This window comes from Platichthys flesus, chromosome 1 (assembly GCF_949316205.1).
Source record: "Platichthys flesus chromosome 1, fPlaFle2.1, whole genome shotgun sequence".
Lineage (NCBI taxonomy): Eukaryota > Metazoa > Chordata > Actinopteri > Pleuronectiformes > Pleuronectidae > Platichthys > Platichthys flesus.
Window position 1 is genome coordinate 20,682,101 of NC_084945.1, and position 16,368 is coordinate 20,698,468.

The following is a 16,368-nucleotide window of genomic DNA, read 5'->3' on the forward strand; positions in this document are numbered from 1 at the left end:
TTTGAAGTTTCTGTGGAAACCCAAGAGCTGCTGCTACTGACGAGGTGAGAAGGTTAGGGGAGTTTGATGTTGTCTGTCCGACAAACATGTGACCACACCTTCCTCACCTATGAGATGTAATAAAGAGACAAGTGTAAGTGTATAAATAGATAAGTAAGTGTATGAATATATATAAGTGTAAGTGTATAGAGTGAGTTTATAAATAGATAAGTGTATAAAGATAAGTGTAAGTGTATAAATACATAAGTGTAAGTGTGTGAATAGATAGGTGTACATGTATGAAAAGATAAGTGTGGAAAGCATAAACACTATAAACGGTTGAACATTCCCCCCTGTTCCTCGTACTGTGAGTTGTGTGCCAATACATACGCAACCATAAAGTTAATGCATGTAAAAGTTAAAACATATGTACATTCTCTTGGATAATGTCTGTGTTTTATGAGTATAAACCAATGTTGGGCCATATGTTGCAAAATGTTATCAAAATAATAAAAATCATATAACTCTATATCAATATTTATCAGGATAAATATCGAATTATTAGTCTTTCATTGTACAGGCTTATTTCTGAGTGAAGGTTGTGTTAACCTGCTCAATAGGCAGAGAAGGACAAACGTTCGGTAAACAACGTTAACAGTAAAACCATATTATGTGTTATATCTCCTCACTGTACTTGCACAATTAAGTAGTTCTAGTACCTCTGCCAAGAAACTACAAACGTAGTGAATTTAAATATGGTCTCAAAAGGAGACTGTTGGACTCTGAATGCCGTTCTGGTATCAATATTGAACTTTTGTTATAATGTTATTGATAAAAATGATATAGTGGTGTTATTGTTTTATTGCCCTAGTTTATACAGTGTAATAGCTAACAGTTTATGACATTCAGGAGTCAGTTTTGAAATGTCACATAGCTCTGGATGTAAATGAAAGGTGGACTTGTTGGAGCTTTCAGCAGCATCGCATGGTCTTCTCCATCGATTAGAGCTGGCTTATGTCTCAACAAGTGACCTGCGTGTGGAGAACATATTGGCAGATGGTCATGGATGGATCTGAGATGTCCCTCCTTCTCCATCCGACCCTGACAGCTGGTTGATGATTTCACCCGTTTCCCAGTTGAGGCTGTGACTTGTTTTGACCTGGTGAGATTTCCTCTCTGTTGGGTGCACCACCAAATCATCTAAAATAGTTTAAGAGCTGAATCATCTTGACTAAAGACTTTTTTTTACTTCTTGATTAAAAAACAAACCAGCTGCCATTTTTGTTTTACTTTAACAATTTGAAAATCAACTGGATATGTTTTCTTGCAGCTGGGTGGAGGAGACTTTGAGTGTCTTCAAAAAGTGATTTGGTTATATTGAATGATCTTTCATTAATGTGTTTTTCTTTCTTCCCACACCCAGCCTGTCGACTTGCCTAACAAGAGAGGAACAGCACCAGTGCTAGGAAGGACGTAAGCAAGAATATGGGAAAACATGGATTCAACTAAATGAAAACCATTTTATTTGTGATCACCCACATCAGTGTGTCGCTGAATAGTTGTGACATAATTATATCTAATGAGTTAAAAAGTAATCTTGATGGATAGTACAGAATGATGTACTTCTGTACGTCAGGGAGTTGTTACAAATCAGGGAGGATGTGCTGAATTGTGCAATCTTGACTTATATTTAAGTTTTTCTGACATGTAAGACAGCTAAATTCTATGACAACACCGTTAAATGAGGTGTTTTCAGTATGGAATAATATAGCAGATTATATACATGGTCATTCACATACATTGGGGTCCAAAAGTGACAAGTAACTTTTTGGACCCCCCTTAATTTCTGTGAAATCATTTTAGTATGGTACTGAACACAGCCCTCCACTATCTTTCTATTTTTAATTAAAAACCCTTAAAGGGACAGTTCACTAAAAAATCTCCTCACCACTTTGCTGATGAAGGGGTGGGTGAATTGTTTGAGTCCATAAAACACTTTAGGAGTTTCAGTGTTAAACAGCGTTGCAGCCAAATGCAATACAATTGAAGTAACTGGGGACTACTTCTTCAAACAGAAAAATATGGCAGAAAATTGATTTAACATGCCTCCATACTGCTCATCCAATTGTCTGTAAACCCCGATATTCTAACTCGAAATAGCGTCATTAACATAGAGTTATTTGCCTATTAATTTTTGGGTGAACGATCCCTTTAAATGAGTGTGTGCCACATGTCAAGACCCAAGGACCAATATTGACGTGTAATAATTGTATTTTGTTTCAAAATGTATAATTAAGTATTTGACGAAACTAAACGTTTTAACAAATGTTTTAGTAAAGCATCAAATCCAGTAACAAATGTCTCTACACCAAACTGAAAAACACTTGTATAAATAGTCACATTTATCCTTTAATTAAACATAATGAAAAACAGCAAGAAGCAATATAAATGTTTTATTTGTTTACAAATCCTGGGATCCCCCCCGGAATATTCAGGTAGTATTTATCGTTGACATTATTAAACATAAAAATTATGAACATTAAATATTAAGGCACGATGAGCTTTGACCAATTATCATGTAAATAAATATTTCCGATCTGTCCTGGAGCTTTAATAGGCTATAATGTTAGAAATAGTCCGATGAATTTTTATCATGACTATATTGAGATTTATTTAAGGAGGAAAATGATTTTTGTATAGTGAAACTGCGGTGTCTGTACTTTGGGTTTCTCCGAATTCAGGCTCCATGTCACTGACTATAAATGTGCTCCCTTCTTCACTGTCTTAAATGTTTTTGGGGAAGATCATGGTGGAGTTTGTACTTACTTTCAGTATAAGGTTAACATATTGAATGACACAATAGTAATTTATTTAATGTAAACGTATCAAAGGACAAGTATGAATTTATTCACACTTGAGTCATTCAATTAGAGGTCGTGAGTGTCTGCTTTTTTCTCGCACATTTTGGTAAAACGATCCTGCTCAATCCTTAACTGCATTTGTGGATGCAGATTACGCAGCGGATCTGTTTTTCCATGTAAAGCCTTGAGCCTTAGCTGAACAACGGGTTGGCGTCGTCTACCTGTAGTCTTAACTTGAGAGAAAGAGGAGAGCGTTTTAAGAATGGGAGGGAGAGCATTCCCCTTTAAACAAGGTGGGCTGAGCTTATTTGCAGTTCTCGCTCCTATGGCAACCCAATAGATCAGCATCATGAATATTCACAGTTCACCAAAACGCACCCGTACTAATGGATCAGTGATGTCAGCGGTGCCTGGAATGCTCTCTTGTATTTGTCTTTTCTTTGACTGGATGTGTCTGGTTGTTTGATGGCAGCTGGCAGGGCATCTGGTGAACAGAGCATCCTTCGTCTTGCATGACCTTTCCCTCGTCTCCGTATCCCCGTCAGTCGGGCACATCCCCTCACATGTCACGCTAAGGTGACTTTCAAGCAGTTTTTTCCACTTTTTGCGCACAATGTCCAAGCGGCACAAAGATGAGCATCGGAGAAGCAGTGGCCAAGCGGTGCGTGCAGCCCGCGCGTGAGGACAAATGCATAGTGTCAGGTAGTGTTTTTGTGGGAAGGAGTGCGTCTCATCTGTTCCAGCAGAGCCACGGCGGTCCATGTCATGTGCAGCAGGCTTTCAGGGATTCAGATTAGCTCCAGACTGATCGCTCTCACACACGCACACAGGGAGCGCGGGGCTGGTGGCAACAACCGTCTCAACACATCCTAACAACAAACTGGATCTATTTCATTTCCTCCACTGGGTCTCAATGTCATAATGGACAGGTTACACTCCTCCATGCGTAAAAGGCTCTACAGTTTGCCCCAGCACATTGGACAGAAATCATCCATAATGGGCGAGGGAGAAGACGCAGACAAGGACACCCGGAGGAAGAGCATCAGGATGAAGCCTCTGCCGTCGCCGACGTCTGGGGGAAGCTGCAAAGGCATCGGGGAGACTAAAAGTGGGGAGTCCGTGATCATGGAGACGGACATGGGGAGACCGATGAAGACCAGCTCGAATGGAGACTGCCGGAGGTTTCGAGGCAGCCTCTCCTCCATCACGAGCCGGCATGTGCACGACTCGGACTCGGCGGAGGAGAGGCGCCTGATCACCGAGGGGGATGTCACCCCGAGCGAGGAGACCCCCCCCGGAGCCATCGGTGAGGGGCCGCCGGACCAAGGCGCGCAAGGGGCCAGCGGTGGCGGCGCTGCCCAGAGCGAGTCCCCGGGTCAGCAGTCAGGGTTTATAAAGTTGGACGGCATCGACCAAATTCTGCCGGACGACGAGAGATTATATCAGGCTGGGTTCATGCACAGACAGTTTGGAGCGATGCTTCAACCGGGGGTCAACAAGTTCTCTCTGAGGATGTTTGGGAGTGAGAAGGCGGTGGAAAGGGAACAAGAGCGGGTTAAATCCGCTGGATTTTGGATAATTCACCCATACAGTGATTTCAGGTATTCGAACACCTTAACACATGTTCTCCAAAACAACACATGTTATAGAATTAAGCATTAACCTTAACGTGGCCGCCTTACACGGTCCCAGATGTTTCTCTCAGTTTGTTTATTAGGACATTAATCACCTAAATAGGAGCCCAGTCATTGTTTTGCCCACTTCCATCACTTATAGTACCCTACTCCTTCATCCTGAAAGATTACACATAATTACACATTTCAAGTGCTATTACTCAGGAGTAGGAATATTTCATTAGTAAGGAGTCCTGTAGACAGAGTGTTTTGTTTTTTGAAGCACAACCTTTGTTAATTAGGGCAGTTTACCTAACTTGGGTAGATGCTCCAAATTGATAAATAATTGAATCCCTTTTAATGGTTTCTTCTCCACCAGAGGAAACATGTGTTCAGGATACCTCATTTATCAAATTGAGGCCTTTAATTCACACTATCAAGCTGACATGTTGACTTTTCGTATGCCTTTATTCATGGTATTGTTTTTAAAGCAACTTTTTTCAATAATTTTACTTGAATTATGTGTGATGAATATTTTTAGTTGAAGAGCAACTTTGAATGGATCCACATGTTTTATGTCTATTTGAACAGTGTTGTCCCTGGTTCTGGCAACAGCAGCAAATCTTGGTGAGAAAGTCTAGGGCAAGACTATTGTTGTCACACAAGTTTCCTTGTTAATGTCCTTGACTATGTTATTGGCCACATACATCTGATTGATGGCCACACAGAGGCTCTAAACTATTAAATATGAGTAAATTGAAGGTCCCTTGTCATTGCCTGCAAGATTTCTGGATATTACAAAGTTATTTTAAATATTGGATGAAACTAAATTGTATAACTCAAATGCATACACATGCTTATCAGATGTCCTGTTTGTAAGAGGTGACAGGGAACTGCACATGTATTACCTAAAAAAGTCAAGGTGTGGCTTGATTCCATATACACTAAAGCATGAACAGGTGTGTCTATGAGCCTGATATTGTTAGATGGAGCTCATGATTGAAACATACGTAATTTGCTTCCTTCAGCCAATCCACTTAAAGCAAATTTTACAAAGTACATCTACTCCGACAACCTCGTACCTTCTATCGTGAGCGGGTAATGAACCTTAACCTTTTTTAATTGAAGACCTTCTCCTCTAGTTTAATAATTCAGGCAAAACTATTTCATTACAAGCTGTGTCAGCCGTGGCATTTAGCTCACCAACGCGTCCCCTACCTTTCATTTCAATCCTGCAGAGACATAAGCGTTGATGTAAAAGTATTTAGAGCGGTATCATCCCTGTTACACATACTGTAACATTTCTCCTTGTCTGTGACATTGAATGCTGTCTTGGCAGCCTGTCTGTGCTGGTTTTAATGACATGCGATATAGAATCTATCACTGACCGCAAAAGGGTTCAGTTTTTTTTTTCTTTTCTCCCTCAAGAACAAGATGTCTGACTTTGAGAGACATGTGAGTTGTAGCGCAAGTTGCTCACAGGGCCGGGGAGTCAGAGGCAAAGGCTAAATAAGACTCTTCCTGGAACAGAGAATAGACACATTTATCTGCCGGTTTATCCTGAGAGAAGGGACGAACACGCTGCGGTGGCCGACATCACTGGATGTTCTCTGATGAATTCTGGATTTAGGATGAACTACTGCGTCAGCTGTCTAAAGCTGTCATGAAAAGTCTTTGTTTTCTAAGTGAACTCTATGTGCGTATCATTTAGAGGAGCGATTAGTGTAAAATCAAGATAGGATTTCTGGAAATATTTAACATCACACTTCGGCTAATCTTACCCTTGATACAGACACAGGTGATCAACTCTATTGTTTTATTTTGCAATCTGTCTTTGTTTTATTTTGCATTAACTCGCTGTCTGTCTCTACGAAGCATGTGTGTTTGCTCAGTTAAAACATTAAAACAAGCACAAATCTGTAAAAGGCAATTGGAACATATTGGTATCATGCTTATAACAAGACATCAAACTGGATGGTAACTATTATTGCCATATCCGCACATGACAGGTCGTAAAAAAGAAGTGAGATATGTTTATGACAGTTTGCCATTTTTGTCATGCTCCTCCCAGTTGGTTGTATTTCCTCTGAGCCCACTGCTCTCTTACTCACTGTGCTTAATGTCACGAGGAAGGCTGATTTTGGGCTCAGAGAGTCTGTCCTGATTCTGAAAGGTCATAGATTTGGCACCAGTGGTGAGTTTTGAAGTATTTCTGAGCAAAGACGCTGAAACAGGGTATTCATTTTTACACCGCACTACGGTTGAAAGGATATACACGTGTCCCTCTCTGGGAGATGTTCTAAAGTAAATAGATAAATGAAAGTGCAGAGCGAGAATTGTTGGAAAATTGAGGATGAGCCATTAACTTGTTTCAGGGGTCTGAGGGTGGATACTGTATATTACCACAATTAACCATATGGGCGATCTGAGCTCAGTTAGCTTGTGGTCCAAGTGCTCAACAATGATTAGGTAATCACTCCAGTCTACAATTAAAACCCAAGTCACACTCAATCAAGAGAGTAGAAAAAAATGTAGACTCTGGTAAAAGATTCTTGAGCAATTCTCTGTGACTAAGAAAAGACATCAATATAAACCAACAATAATCACTCATTAAAGTAATTTAAATGATAAAAGGTCTTTACTGATAGAAGTCAACAGCTTTGTATCTGTATTAAAATGCTTCAAATAATATTTGAACCCTATTTTCATGTTTGTCGTAAAATGCTTCATGTCAGTTAACACAGCATGTTGAGAGGAGCTACAGACCCTTTTTTAATGAACTGAACGAGAAACATGATAGTTCTCAGAAACGAGGATGAGAAACAGGACAAGATGACTGTAGTTAGAGTATACAAGGAGATGAGATGGGACCTTTTAATGGGGGCTACCAAGTCGAAGGGTCTCTGTGACTAAAAGTTGTATTCCCATGTCTGCATCAAAGCTTTGGCACTATAAGCTCAAATTAGAGTGTCACAGGGAATCACATAGTCATCACTGTGCCAGAATTCAGCAAAATCTCCTCTTGTCAAGTATTGTATAACGCTAAGAAGCAGGGGTGGAGCAATATCTTGCAATGGGGGAAAAGACGGATTAAAAATGGCATCATAATCCAATCTACAGCCTCATTTCCAGATCCAAAGCTGAACAGCTTCCTTCGATCCTGAACAAGTGTCTCCCAGTGCACAGATGTGGTCACTTAACAGCAGGGTGACATCTTTAACCATTAAAAAGAGGAAACAAGCATTCATAAAAAATGACTGGTTTACAGAGTCATAAATAAGGATGGTTATTACTGTCCCTAGGCAGAAGATGACCATAAAATATCTGTGGTGGTTTGATAGGATTGTTGAGCAATACATGTGATTGGTGCTGAGGTTACTGCATCCTCTCTGTTCCTGACTGAATGCCTCTGTGTGATAGCGGTTCTGCTTATATCTCTATCATGAAAATGTGACTTTATGATTGTTGTTTGAAAGCTGATGTGCTCTACAAGCTGGCTGAGACCTTTTGCTGATACGTGTCCTTGATCATAAAATGGGGGAAATCAAAGTCATAGATTTGTTACGCCCTGCTTTTTAAAAGAAACAGATTATTTCTCTGCTCGATTGGCAACAGGATATCAGTCTCACAGAAAGGATAATGCTCTTTCTTTCCATGATGAAAACCAGGTGAGAGCCTATTGACCAGATTCTATCAATGCAGCAGCATTGTGCAGGGCTCTAGACAAATGATACGGCACAATATTTGAATGCATCGCTCTGATCGGCAAGTGGCTTTTTAATTATCTTGTGGTTCAGAGCCCAGAGGACACATCTGTTGGAAAGTCTTCCACATTTCCCTGGAGAGATAGAAGAGAAATGTCGCACATTATAACTTATTTTTTGCACTGAAGGCTCTATTAAGCTCCTCCTTTTCCTTTCAGAACTGTTTAGCCAATGCTATCAGTGAAGGGGGTCGGCCGTCCCGCAGATTCTGTCAATCAGTTAAATCCCTTCGCTACAGTCATGTGAATCCTTCCATCCTCTCTGCAAAGTCCACTTTTCAACAGCCCTTTGTTCTTCCTGCACATCCAGTTCTGTTTCCCAGAGGACATGTACCTAGACAGTAGCAAAAAGCAATCCTCTAAAAAGGACATCTTCAAATTTTTTTTCTGTAATTTTTCCTTTGCAGAGAACACACTAAAAGGAAGGAGAGCAAATGTAGCACATTAAGACTGTGATAGAGTTCAAGGGATGTAACTTTTTGGCAAGTGTTAATAAATGAGACGGTTTTCACTGTTTTAAAGGCAAATTGTACCTATTAATTAACCATTTTCTGCTCTGATATTTTCTTTCATTTAATGAAGTGACACATAGCATTTCTAATTTCCTCCATTAACCCAAATAGTAAGATGTTTTTTTTTTTTTTTGGGGGGGGGGGGGGGGGGCAGCTTCTCACACATTAACATATCTACTTAAAATGTGCATATCTCAATCTTAAAAAGTCAAAAACCGTAAGGAGATTCTCACAATATTTAAGAGAATGGTAACCTAACTTACACTGCCTAAGCGTTTTCAGAAAATAATTTCCATAGCTTTTACTCTTTTGATTAATTTTAAAGAGATATTTCAAATGATATCAAGCCTTAGTAGAAACTAACAGGTAAAGTGTTTTGGGTTTGAAAAGCACACTTACTGTACCAGTGAACACTTGTTAGTGCGTGTGGTCAGATTAAATAACATTCTCTATTTCAGTCAGGTTGATTACTGGTGATTGAGACTGCGTATTGCTATTGATTTGTTTGGATCCTGCGGGGCCTCAGGCTTGACATCGGTGGGGGTGGATTTATTGAAAAATGAGATGGAGAAACATACACAGCTGTGGCGAGGGTGATTCCCCCTCCCTGTGGCAGTGGCAGGAGTCTGAGTGAGAGTTACACTAAGGTCAAGATGAGGTTCTGGAGATGCAGCAGATGAGACATAGAAAGCCTGAACGTTTGGAGCCCAATTTCAACAGTTTTTTTGTATTTCTGTTTTTTGGAGAAGTAAGTCTCAATGAATTTGTTTTAGTTGACACAAATTTTCAATGTTAACCTGATCAAGGCAATAATCTGAATAAGATTATTCAGATTACTTTTTTTAAGATTATTTTCTAATTACCTTGATTAAGGACATTCTCGGAATAAGCAATAATCCAATCCAGACATTTGGATTTTTCTGACCTTAGTCACATTATGTAGTCATGTTTACTTCTTAATGGCTTTGTATTTCCCAGCATTTTGTAACATCGTAATACAGTAGTTACCAAATGCTTGCTGACTCACGTCCTGGGTATTAACAAGATGGAAAAATTTGAAGGAGGTTTTAAAACTGTAGAAATAAAATTGGACATAATGGTGTAGTGGTTGTAATTTGTCTGTTTTGTTATATTTGCCTAGTTGCCTAGGTCAGTAGTTGGAATATTGGTTTCTATGTAAACATAGTACACGTACAGTAGATGAGGATTATGAGATCCACGTGAGATCAACAGGCCTGGAATAAAGAAAAGAAAGTCCATACTGCACTGTTGAAGTGATAAAAAGGCTGCTTGAGATGAAACTGTAGGATGAATGTCACTCTCTTCTCTTGAGTCTCCATTAAATAATTCCTCCTTTAATTAGGTGCGGGTAAAACACTGGGATTACAGATGGTTCTGGCTGGGCCTGAAAGTGGGGTAATCAAAATAGGCTGCTGTGCTCAACCACGAATATTACATGCCAAGAGATTATTACTACACAATTTATTTAATGGAGGGAGCCCAGGAAGGATGTGCATGCGTGGTCGGTGGGTGGAAGGTTGCCTGTCATAGTGGCAAAAATGATTGAGTGGTACCATGTGACCTTCTCGCCAGGCACACTTTTGTGAGGGAGTGTGAAATCAGGACACGTGATTACAACTGTATAAAAATTACCCTTTTTTTCTGCATGTTTGTACATTCCAACCAGAGAGAAACATCATTTTATTTGGCAGAGCTGAGTTTAACCTTGGGAAAGTAATCTCCAGGTGAGATTATATTGGACATCATATACATTTTGAAAATGGGAAAGCCAGCTGCAAGCATTTTCTGGGCCCCAAGTGTCACCTAGCTGCTTTGCTTGATGTATTTGGTCACCTGACACATATAATGTTATGTGTCCTTCCCGCTTCACCATCCTCTGCGCTGCAACATCAATTTATAATCTCTCCAGGTGGATTCACAGCACCGGGCGAGATCCTCTTTCAACACATTTCAGTGTCAAATGTATTTCTCTTGCCACTGGACAGATGTGATTATTGTCCCACTGACCACAGTTTCATGTGTCAGTTTCACTTATCTCAACGTTTCAGGTTTGGACAATGTCGAAAATGTATTATCGGGTCACATTTGAAATTTCTTTTCAAATGTTATTATAAGGGGTCTCAGACTTTTATACATGGTTTGACAAGTGGCTCATGCAGAGGAGAAGTTGTGTGGGAGAGACAGGATTTCTGCATGGTCTGAAAAAGTCTAAAATGTAATAATCCTAAGCAGGGCTGTGTATTGGCAAGGACCTCACGATATAATATATCAAAGTATGATACGATACATATTGCAATATATATACCATGTCAATTGAAATGCATTTGCCAATATCATACAAAAGTGCTTATTGTGCCAATTAAAGGAATTTAAATAAGTACTGTATAACTGAGTGTGATAGTGATACCTACTGTATGCTTCTTGTGTTTTCCTTTCCTGTGGCACAGAGGCAATTATTTTACACCCTGACGCAATAGGGACTCATAAACTCATAAATCTCACTTGAAACATTTAGTTTTAATTTGACTCTGACATGTAATCAGTGCCGTAAGAAGGGCAATCAGCACAACACAGAGTCTATAGGTGTAATCTTCAAACGATACCCAAGAGGGCATTCTTTACTTTGATTACAAGCACTGCAGTGACTCAGGCTTCTGCATCAACTCCTAATTCATAACCAGACTAACCTTAATTCTCTCTGGTATTATTGCTTTTCCTAACTGTGTAATGAATTTATCCCATATTGAAAAACATTTAAAAAGCAAAAAACAACTTGGTTGCCAGCAATAAATTCTGTCGCTCCTCTCTGATGTCTGTGTCGTGGCACGCAATTCACACACAGACCTGGATGATACATACCATTCAGCTCAGTTTTATTTGTATGGAATCAAATCACAACATATATATCAAGGCACTTTACAGAGAAAGGTTGAGACCTTGTGTTTTTATTGAGAGAAACCCAACAGTTTCCATGATCAGCAGCACTTAGTGAAAGTATAGAAGAAACACTGTTTGCATGTACTTCTCTTGGTTTGTTATTGCTTAGTCAGTAGCCAGATGGCTTGGATTTGCTAATTTGAACAAAGCTATGAGGTTCCATAGACAAACAGTCGCATTTTAAGGCAACTCAATGCACCACTGAATGTGACCTAATGCACAGACCAACCTAATACATGAAAGGAGGTCCCTCTGCACCACATGCAGTGGAAATAAATTCAAGAATTACCTGCAAACAACATTTTGACCCTGATTTGTCCTTGAGTTGGAGAAACATGTTGAGAGACTACTCAGTGTTAAATTCTGCCTTAATCATAACTATAGGTTTTAATGTATTGTTTAGTAACCAAATCACCCCGTCCTATTGGTTGACCTCTGGATGCATGCTGCATCCTCTTTTCCTCTCACATAGATCCTGCTATAGGTAGAATATACTGGTTGACCTTTTCAGCCCAGACTGTGTCCCAGGTGGATTCTCACATCCCTTGTGTCCCCCCCAATCAGATAGGAAATGGCCAAGATGTGAACCTGGCACTGACACTGTATGTTGCTTCAGGGGACGGACGGAATAGAAGAAACGTCGTATCCAAAAGCACCTTGACACCTATCATTACCAAATCAGCTTAATGGGAAAGTTTTATAAAGTTCAGTAACAAGAGTTTGCCAGAAATAATAATAGTACTGTAGGTGATGTATATAATGTGTTTTGTTTGGGTGGGTACCTGTATGTATTTCTCTGTGAGGACCATTTTGAGCATAGACTTTATAGAGTGAGGATATTTTGGGAAAGTAAAGACATTTTGGTCGGCCCTCACTTTTTCAAGGGCTGTTTAAGGGTTAGAAAAAGGTTAAGGTTTGGCTTTTTCATTCAACTATGATGGTTAAGGTAAGGGGAATGAGAATGGAAATCCATTATGCCAACTTGTCTTTGATAGAAATGCACAGCCCAAAAAAATGAAGGAAACACTTAATCATCACAGTATAACACCAAGTCAGTTAACCTTCAGGTTTATCAATCTGTCCATTTAGGAAGCAAAAGTGATTGTGAATCAATTGCACCTGCTTTGGTGCAAATAACAATGACTACAGGTGCAATAGAGGGACAAAAGCAAGACAACCCCCAAAAAGGGAATGTTTTTTGGGGCAATTTCTCTCTCCTTATCCTTCGTGACTATTCTGGTCTAGTCTTGTGTTCTGCTACTGTCCTTGTCACTACTTTTAACAGGAGATGTCACCTGCAGCCCAACCAGGTTGCACCGGTAGTCCAGGCTCTCTAGGATGGCACTTCCGTACGTGGAGTCACAAGAAGGCTTGCTGTGTCTCCCAGCACAGTCTCAAGAACATGAAAGAGATGCCAGGTGACGGGCTGGTACACAAGGAGAGCTGGACAGGGCCGAAGAAGGCCATCAACCCAGCCGCAGGACCTATATCTGCTCCTTTGTATGAGGAGGAACAGGAGTAGCTCTTCCAGAGCCCTCAAGCAGGTTACTCGAGTACATGAGGGTGGCATGAGGGCCCGGCATCATCTAGTGTGACCTGTGCTCGCAGCCCAGCACCGGGCAGCTCGATTGACATTCGCCAGAGAACACTTGAATTGGCAGATGTGAAATAGTCTGGAAATGCTGTGGTGAACATTATCCTGCCTATAACTTCATCCTGCATGACTGGTTTGGCGGTGGGTCACACATACCTTCATGTCATAGCCAACGGTACCCTGACTGCTGTTAGGTATTGGGATGAAATCCTCAGAGCGATTTTCAGCCCTGGTTTTCTCCTGGCGCAGGTCAATGCCCGGCCTCATGTGGCCAGAGTGTGTAGGCAGTTCCTGGATGTGGAGGGCATTGATGCCACTGACTGGCTCTCACGTTCGAACCCCTGACCCAAATCCAATGGAGCACCTATGAGGCATTATGTATCAGTGCAGGAGCTCATTGATGCCCAAGGTTACCATACACCAACTCACCAGGAGCATGCTCTGACATTGTCAGGAGTGCAACCAGGCTAACAGAGGCCATACACCCTTCTGAGTCACATTATGAGTTGCCGTGATAAAAGTCACAAAAAATGCCAAATTGACATCTGTATGATGGAGCCACAGAGAGTTTGCAAATCCTCAAATATAATGATCCTTCAGGCTCTATACTTGTTGTTTACCTGCGACGTCCATCATTCCCTTGTTAATATTTCTATCTCAAGCATCTGTGCCCAGCCGACTTGGCAGGTCAATGGCATTTCCACAGAGGACCTCTCCATACTCTGCAAGAATGTATAGAAGGCTAAAGCACTTTGGAAACAGTGGGGTTTCCACTCAGAGTGGACAAGAGTCCAGTGCGCTGAATAAAGAACTCTGTGTGTCGCTTACAAGATTCGCAGGAAATGCTTCCCTGGATCAATGTGTTAGGCCTCGCTCCGCCACATGCTGTGGGTCTAGAACACTTAGACAAATGGCTGGATTATGAGACATGCAGTGGTGAGAGACAGATTTTTCCCTCTCCTCTCCTATGTGTGTATTTGTGCGTGTGTGTATGTGTGTGATTTATCTTCACCATCTCTTTACGAAATCGCATGTCCTCTTTTACCGACACCAGTTGTGGGTTGTACTAAGTTATCCAGTGTGTGGTTGAATATGGGACAGAAAAAAACTAACTCAGATTGGATTAAATCTGTTTTAGTATTAATAAACCTCATACTAGAAGGTTGAATATCTGATTGGATGTGTTGTTCCCGTGTGGAGTTTGCATATATTCCAGATTGGGGTTAGGTAAATTGGAGACTTTAAATGGACTATAGTTGTGAATGGTTATTTTCATCAGCCATACGACAACCTGGTGACCTGTCGAGAATGTTGCCCGCCTCTCACCCAATGTCAGCTGGGATTGGCTCCGGCCCCACAGTGGCCCTTATAGGATAAGCAATAGAATACATGCATGAATGTACCTCATAATTCATTTTTCCGTTAATTTTTTTTTCGGAGAGATTGCGTTACGTTTCCAAAGCTACACCTCATAGTAAAAACAGATGATCTCTTTAGAGGACAAACTCCTCACACTCTCTGACTGTGCCCTCATGTTGTACAGAGTCTAATTTTCTATCTCTATTTCCTCATTTTCTTTTTCTTTTTGAGCCCCTGCTCTTCCTCTCACCCTTTGACCTCAGATTAGCATTTTGAACATCGACAGAAAAGCCTTTCGTTCTAGGCGCTCCATTTGCTGATTGCAGCCCCTAAAGTAGTGAAGATAATGGCCTGGCACATGTGCAGCCTAGAACAAGGGCATGGTCTACTGCCTGACCAGCAGCCGCTATTACACACTGTATTTTATAATAGCACTTCATCTATTTAAGAGAAAGCCCATTGCGCCATCTAAATCTCCCCCTGGCTTTCTCCTGTTCAAGTGTGGGCAGGTTGCTGGTGGAGTATATATTTATGATGTGATCAGCAGTTGGGAGGCTCTGGCCTATGTTTTCTCTGCCACACTCTGTGGCTGGCTGACAGGGGAACCCTCTGACATGACCCTAAGGACCTTGTGAGAGATAGCAAGGCATTGTGATAAAACATAGATGCAATTAGTGGCAGGATGAAAGGCCACAAAGCCGGAGTGCAGATACTGCCATATGCTAGTGGATAAGTGGATGCTGATGGCCCCTGCTAGAGAGCTTTCTTTACTCTCCGCTTCTTTACTCTGCCACTCACTGTCTCCCTGTTTACTTTTTTTCTCCTGAGACTGCAGATTACCTTTGTACAGTTTTTGTTTCTCAGAGCAGATTGTCAGCAAGTTCTCCTCTGTGAAGCTAGGAAGGAATCTGTGAGGCGGCGGAGACAAGGACAGGGACACTGAGTAGCCACTTCAGGGACCGGGCAGAGCATGTCCATCAACAGCCCTAACCCAATAAATAGAAAGTATCCCAGTGGGATGTAAAGGGGGCCAGAAAGAGACTTCTTCTGAACATTCTTCTCAGTGGGCTCCCCTGATAACATCCGGTTATTTTTCAAAGTACCTCTATTGATTGCATGATTTAGTCAGAGCTCTTAAGTGCACACTTCTGAGCTCTTCAAACATCCCTGCAAGTTTATCGGCTGGACTTCTTTCACTGTGTGGATCTGGGGCATAATCTTGAGTGTCTGGCGCCAATGCTACAGATGAGAGTGAGTTTCCCTGTAAAATTCCGACCCTAAATTTGTGATTTTGAATAAAGTTGAAGTGAATCAAAGCCGTTTAATTCCAATCAATTCTCGTATTATCACACAAATTAATGATTTTAAAATCTTTTAAAGCATTAATAGAGGATTATGAAAGGGATGTGCTGTGGTTTTGTAAATACACCCTGTGATCCACTTAGAAAATTATGTTTTACATCAGTTGAAGCCAAAATCCCCATAAAAGGCTTAACACTTAATTACATGTAGACGTGGGAGTAATTTTAAGTACAAAGTATCTAATAACTCAGATTTAGATGTTTTAGTCTGTGCTTTGAAAGATATGTCAATCAATTTCAGATTTGCTGAACTTGTGTTTGAATTTTTGCAGCTTTTTTTTTACATTTGCAAGTGCAAAGAGTCAAACACCTATTCAAATAATGATGACAGGAATCTGTGTCTGGAAGACTGGCTCCCATATCTGATT

The 16,368-nt window shown here is 40.8% G+C and overlaps 1 protein-coding gene across 1 annotated transcript in view; it reads left to right on the forward strand.

Moving 5' to 3' along the window:
- Window positions 1-3,718: 3,718 nt before the first annotated feature.
- The window catches only part of hcn4 (hyperpolarization activated cyclic nucleotide-gated potassium channel 4), a 73,314-nt gene continuing 60,664 nt past the window's right edge, over window positions 3,719-16,368 (forward strand). Inside the window, exon 1 of the mRNA XM_062393750.1 lies at window positions 3,719-4,441. Coding sequence (XP_062249734.1) covers window positions 3,762-4,441 — 680 coding nt within the window. The 5' untranslated portion in view covers window positions 3,719-3,761. The remainder of the gene's footprint in view (window positions 4,442-16,368) is intronic.